General features: G+C 36.2%; 1 protein-coding gene across 1 annotated transcript; it reads left to right on the top strand.

The window, feature by feature from the left end:
• Window positions 1-4,622: 4,622 nt before the first annotated feature.
• On the top strand, window positions 4,623-5,769 carry LOC113352914. The gene is made up of 2 exons (XM_026596664.1): window positions 4,623-5,276; window positions 5,383-5,769. The coding sequence occupies exons 1-2, from the start codon at window positions 4,740-4,742 to the stop codon at window positions 5,452-5,454; spliced, it is 609 nt and encodes a 202-aa protein (XP_026452449.1). The 5' UTR covers window positions 4,623-4,739; the 3' UTR covers window positions 5,455-5,769.
• The last annotated feature ends 1,159 nt before the right edge of the window (window positions 5,770-6,928 follow it).

Below are 6,928 nucleotides of genomic sequence, written 5' to 3'. Positions count from 1 at the left end.
AAAGACTTAGGCCCCGCTGATGTCATATTAGGGATGAAGATTAGAAAAACTTCTAATGGCTATAGTCTGAGTCAGTCTCATTATGTTGAATCCATACTTAAGAAATATAATCAGTTTGACTGTAAACCTGTTTGCACTCCATATGATTCTTCTTGCAAACTCATGAAGAATAAGGGTGTAGGTGTTAACCAACTTGAATACTCAAGAGTCATAGGAAGTCTGATGTATTTGATGAATTGTACGAGACCAGACGTTGCTTATGCTGTGAGTAGGTTAAGCAGGTATACTTGTAATCCAGGGCAGAAACATTGGGATGCACTTAATAGAGTGCTAAAGTACTTGAAGTACACAATGACCTTTTGTTTGAATTACGAAGGGTATCCGGCCGTCCTTGAGGGATTTTGCGATGCGAACTGGATAGCAGACTCAGAGGAGTCTAAGTCTACGAGTGGATATGTATTCACTCTAGCAGGTGCGTCTGTATCTTGGAAGAGTTCCAAACAGACATGTATAGCTCGCTCAACTATGGAGTCGGAGTTTATTGCGTTAGATAAAGCAGGAGAGGAGGCCGAATGGCTAAGAAACTTTTTAGAAGATATTCCTCTCTGGCATAGGCCTGTGCCAGCTATATCTATACATTGTGACAGCAAATCTGCAATAGGTAGAGCTAAAAATAGCTTCTACAATGGAAAGTCTATACATATGCGTAGAAGACATGATTCTTTGAAATTACTAATCTCAACAGGCGTTATTTCCATAGATTGGACAAGGTCCAAGGAGAATATCGCGGACCCTTTGACGAAAGGCTTGTCCAAGGAGATAGTTAGTAAAGCATCGAAGGGGATGGGGCTTAGGCTCAAATAATTAAACTTGCCATGAAGGATACTCAACCTTGCTGACTAGAGATTCCAAGATCAAGGTTTCGAATGAGACAACTAATTTGTGGTAGTTAAAGGTAAACACTATCAGATAATTTTATTATCTGTCCCTTCCCTATGGTGTTGATGTGATAGTGTGACTGCATGTGGAGGATGACTTTTAATTAAGTCTTAATGAGTTCTATAGTTTCAATTTAAGATTGAAGTGGGGTGTAGCAGTAAGCACTCTTGATGGAACTCACCTATCTGAATGAGGAAGTGGGTCGCTTCCTATGAGAATGGAGCCAATTCTTTAGAGCATTCTGAGAAACAGGATATGTCCAGGGCCAAAATGGACAAAACGGCACGAACTTAGCAACACTTGGAGGATATCATGCGTGGATATTATTTGAACTACACCAAACGCTAGCAGTTCAAGACATCGCGTTCACTGTTTAGCTAGTAGTTCCGGTAACTTCTCACTAAGCAAGGTTCAAGACCTCATGGACACCTTTGCCTAAATGGTATTTTCCTTACTCTGATTTTTTCGTTTTCCGATATTTCATTCATGTGGGGGATTGTTGGAGAAAATGAGTTTTAATTAAAAAGATTTTATGGTCTTGGTATGGTTTGATCTAATGACCTAAGGGTCTAAGGATACTCACTCATTTTTGGGTGAATGAAGTGGAAACTTTAGTCCCACATTGTGGAAAACTAAAGAGGAGCTCCACTATATAATCATACACTTATGTATGAATTGTAAAACGTGGGTGGAGCGGGTGGGCAAAAATACATATTTTGACCCATGCGATATACGCGTATACCATGCACCAAGTCCCTTTCCTATTCGGATTTACTTTTTGGAGAATTTTTTCTTTAGGAATTTAATTCCAAAATTATTTTTTAAGAGTTTTATTTGTGGGAAATTCCTTTTACGAGTTTTACTTGTTTTTGAAGAAAACAAAAAAAAACCTAACTTGATTTGCAAGTATCTCATCCTATAAATATGACTCGAAATTCTGTTTTTAAAAAACACACAAGCAGCGACTATCTCTAGGTCTACTTTTCTTCTTCTTCTTATATTTTGTGCGGCGTTTTGCTTCCATCCCTGTTGCTGAGTTCAAGAGTGGGTAACTTGCGTTGTGCTAACTCAAGTTATATCGGGCAGTCTTATCCTGGACACATCTTCGCACGTTGGGGTTTAGCATTACTTCAGAGTATACCCGCGAACTAATGTGTTAAGGACAGCTTGTTGAACCTGTGATTCTGCCCTCATCAATTTGTTCGTGGTAGAGTTGTACTTGTTTTGCCCCATGCGATATACGCGTATACCATGCACCAAGTCCCTTTCCTATTCGGATTTACTTTTTGGAGAATTTTTTCTTTAGGAATTTAATTCCAAAATTATTTTTTAAGAGTTTTATTTGTGGGAAATTCCTTTTACGAGTTTTACTTGTTTTTGAAGAAAACAAAAAAAAACCTAACTTGATTTGCAAGTATCTCATCCTATAAATATGACTCGAAATTCTGTTTTTAAAAAACACACAAGCAGCGACTATCTCGAGGTCTACTTTTCTTCTTCTTCTTATATTTTGTGCGGCGTTTTGCTTCCATCCCTGTTGCTGAGTTCAAGAGTGGGTAACTTGCGTTGTGCTAACTCAAGTTATATCGGGCAGTCTTATCCTGGACACATCTTCGCACGTTGGGGTTTAGCATTACTTCAGAGTATACCCGCGAACTAATGTGTTAAGGACAGCTTGTTGAACCTGTGATTCTGCCCTCATCAATTTGTTCGTGGTAGAGTTGTTTGATACTGTTCTTTATATTATTGTTTGATACATCTGACGTTTCTTCGATTGTTGCAAGATTCCAACAAGCCTTTGAGTTCTATGTAATTAACCTAGTTACATATGCACATATTGGTGGTTCCTATGCAATAAAAAAGAGTATAGAAGTTCAGTTCATACGGTATCTGACTTCATGTTTCAAGTTTCAACACAGTACATGAAGCACCTTATACGGATTACGGATACAACGAGAAGGTGGGAATAATTAATTCGGCACACAAATAGTAGCCTACACCTTCCCAACCATAAGTCATTATCTCGACGATTTGACTATGCGTAAGTGACATGCTCGTTACCTTCGTGTAAATCTTTGTGGTGGATAAACACGGACACGATAAGTGGACATGAATAACAGACACAGAACCAAACGAAATAGACCCCATTTTAACCCCTATTCCGAATAATAAAAAAACGATGTTGCACCGGCAAATTAAGGGATACGAAAAATGGGTCATTTGTCCAAATTAAGAGATACGGAAAATGGATGAGTAAAAATTAGTATGGGTGAAATGGACAATTTTTTTTTAGCAAGGATGAAACTTTGGGTTAAACTTAAAAAATAATAAGGATGAAACTGGATGCATACTGTGTAAATTGAAAAATAAGATTTTTTTTTTAAAAATTGGCAGGATGAAACTGTTTACATCCTGACTATTTTTATATTTTTGTCCATTTAAACAATATCAAAATCTAAGTATCCTTTTTCATCCAGGAATTATTGGTTTTGGTATTTTTAACCAATTTTGTGTAAGGGATACCCTTCGATTCCTATCCAGATGCTGGCGCTATTGCCCCTCGTCCGTCAGATCTCCTCCCTGAATTTTTCCCGTTTTCTTTTTTGATCGGAGTTATATTGGGCGTGAACGTTGCACCATTGGTTACGTTATATATTACATTTTATGGTTGATTTGACCGATATGTTAGGAATACTATCACGTGGACCCGACAAATGACTTGTTAATTTTCGCCAGCCCAGACATTAAATGACAAAATTCAAGTCAAAGGTTGGTCAATGAAAGATGATAACTATTGTTTTGTAAAAGTATTACTGGCATTTAATACGTTTTTCTTTAAGTATACACTACTTTTACACTTTGTTATAAACTAGTAGTACTTCCCATGCCAGCAATAGAAACTGCCCCACCGGCCCTAATATTGCCCTGCATGACACTGCACGTTATTAATACATCTTCAACCATTTATGGCTGCATGATCATCGACATCTCACTATTATACGCGTATGATCCACTTCTCACTGCTAGTCGAAATCTGCTAATGAAGCCTTAAAGAAAATTACCATCCCACCTAATGCACAACGAGCATAAACTCTAAGAAGATGTTAATAAATATCTAACGGATTTGAAGTTTGAAGTGAATGTTCACTGTGTTCGTTGTCGATAATGGTAGGCAATCAGCATGTTAATTATTATTACTGTAATTACTAATCAACTTAACAAGATCCCAAAGGTAATTATTTAGTAATTACTAGTCTGAGTCGGGAACTGAATCAACTGATAGCGATCAAGAGAGATTGACAAACCTCACTCGCATCCTAAAAAACAAGTTTTGGAAGGTGGGGTTTAAAGAGCCATGCATGCAACAGTATTAACCCAAGACTTCACATGGTGTTCTATGGACAGAGCAATTAATTTTCCCATTAATATCAATTAAATGACTAGTTAAAAAATGAGTAGTTGTTTGTTATTAGTTTATTAATTAATCTTTCGATCTTTTTTTACAGGCAAACCATATCTTGAGAGAGTGGCAGATTAGATCTAGATCTAATTGTTTGGTAAAATACAGCTGAAAAGACTTCATAACATGACTGGTTACCTAATTTAAATATTAGCCTTATTAGGAGGGAAGGATAGTCATCATCACTGTACTGTGTATATTGACTGATCTTTTCAGCCATCCATTTATATAAATACAAGCATAGAGCTGAGATAAGTTTGCAATAGAAACCCACGTTGAGAGAGTCAGAGTGAGAGCTATATATATTATAGAGATCTAAAGAGACACACCCAAAGATCCAATGGCATGCTTAGAAATGTTCAATTCAGATCAAAACCAATGCAGCAACTTATCTTCGACTCCACCACCAATGAGTCCTAGAATTTCATTCTCAAATGATTTCGTAGATACCCAACAACAACAGCAGCAACAGCAACAACAAAGAACAACATCAGATTCTCCAAAAGTTACTTCGAATTTTGAATTCTCTATTTCAAACTTCAATATGAATCAGAGTAGTGCTGATGAAATCTTCAGTAAGGGAAGAATATTACCTTTCAAGCAAGATACCAACAAGACTACTACATTAAGAGATGAACTTCTTAATGATGATGAAGATGGTGATGACGGCAGTACTTTCTCACTTATGAGTAGACCACCTAAAGGTCCAATCAGATGGAGGGATTTCTTACGTCTGAATAAAAGGAACCACATTTTATCGTCAAAAAATAAATCTGATCATCATCATCTTAGTAAGGTTAGTGATGGAGGTTTCACAATGGAGAGTGTCATTGAAGGAAATGAGGATGAAGAATTACATGTTAGCAAGATCCCTAAGGTAATTCATAATTAACTTTGATTTATACATTATCAAGTAGTTAATCCCGTTATAAGATTTTTCTTCGTTTTTATCTATTTTTAATTTATTTTCTTCTGTAATGCAGGAAGGATTAAAATCTACTGCTGATGATAATATAGGAACAAATACCAGAGAAAATGTGGAGATTGGAATATAAAGCAGTTGTTGATGAAGAACTTTGTGTAGAGATATTGGCGAGAGAAGTGATTAATTGGTAATTTTCTGCTAATTTGTAGAGAGAGTATGTTTTAATGGATAAACTTAGCAGGGTTGTTATGATGAAAGGTTTGATTAATAAAATTATGGTCCTATTATGTGTTGATCTTAAGAGTATATCTTCTTCTTTTCTATTTTTGGTGTTTGCTTAATTTTTAAGTAGAAGGTCAAGGTGGTGTTGTGTCTGGTTTTTCTTACTTGAAAGGTAGTAATTACAATCTGTTTATAGAATTAATAAACTTGTCATTGCTGTGTGTGTTTTTGCGTATGCTATTGTTATGTTTCTTAAGTTTATATTGCCTGTTTTATGTTTTTCAATTTCATCGCAGTACAAAACGTTGATGAGCTCATTTTTATCAAAAACATTAGAAATAACACTATATTTTAAAGAACGTATAATTAGGGATAGTATTTCTAATTGGGGGATATGGATTATTATCCCCATCCAATAATGTTTGTTAAAGAGTGTTTTTTGGCGTGGAAATACGAAACTACCCTTTAAAAAAAATAAAAACTGAATCATACATAAAAATTTCCCACTTCCTTTTAAATTCTAAACATTCCCCATTCCCTTACAAATTGTCTTCTCCTTCTCTGCAGGCTCCTCACTTCGATTTTTTTTTCTTTTTAACTTTGGGTAGTGATGAAGACCATGTTGATATCTTGTGCCAGCATAGCTTTTAGGATGAATACCATGCCGATATCTTGTGCCGGCATGGCTGTTAGGATGAATACCATGCCGAGACCAACATAGCTCAGAAAGCCTGTTCCAAAACTTGTTTGTGCCGCCATGGTCGATTCCCAAGTGTACCATGCCGATTTGAGGACAAAAACATACAAAAAAATAATGAACTTTCAGTGCCGGCAGTGCACTTACAATTTCAAAATTGGGGGATATTGTGTATTGGCATGGTGAAAGTACGAATACCATGTCGATTTGGTCCCTGTGGGCATGGTATTCATACTTTTACCATGCCGGCACTGAGTTTTTCAGGCGTAACAATGACGGATTCAATGAAAAAAATCAAATTTCAATACGTTAATACCTATATATGACTAATTAGAGCACCTGTATATTCAGCTTGTTTACTTTCCTGGGTTGGTTCTTCACCTAAACCTTCATGATCATAAATATCTTGATTTAATGTTTTTGCATCAACAAATTAAAAAATAATGATTTATTCTAATGATTATCAAACTAATCTATTAACTTAGCTACTAATAATTAACCATTAAACATAATTAGTGAGGGGTAGATTAGGAATGACATGTGGGATGACATGTGCCGAAGATGCCTTATGCGAGCTTCTTTTGCAATGTAATCCGCCGCAGAGTTATATTTCCTGTTTGTATACTTTACCTGGGCTTGCGGAAGTTTTTCCAGAATTGAATTCGCTTCATGTATGGTATTATCC

This window comes from Papaver somniferum, chromosome 2, assembly GCF_003573695.1.
Source record: "Papaver somniferum cultivar HN1 chromosome 2, ASM357369v1, whole genome shotgun sequence".
Classification (NCBI taxonomy): domain Eukaryota; kingdom Viridiplantae; phylum Streptophyta; class Magnoliopsida; order Ranunculales; family Papaveraceae; genus Papaver; species Papaver somniferum.
Note: the sequence above shows the minus strand (reverse complement) of the source record. Positions and strands in the feature narration are given on the sequence as shown.

What these genes read in the sequence shown, in the direction of transcription:
- LOC113352914 (XM_026596664.1), top strand. Translation starts at nt 4,740, where the DNA reads ATGGCATGCTTAGAAATGTTCAATTCAGATCAAAACCAATGCAGCAAC. An exon ending in ATGTTAGCAAGATCCCTAAG is followed by an intron (nt 5,277 to 5,382) that starts GTAATTCATAAT and finishes TCTGTAATGCAG; the next exon opens with GAAGGATTAAAATCTACTGC.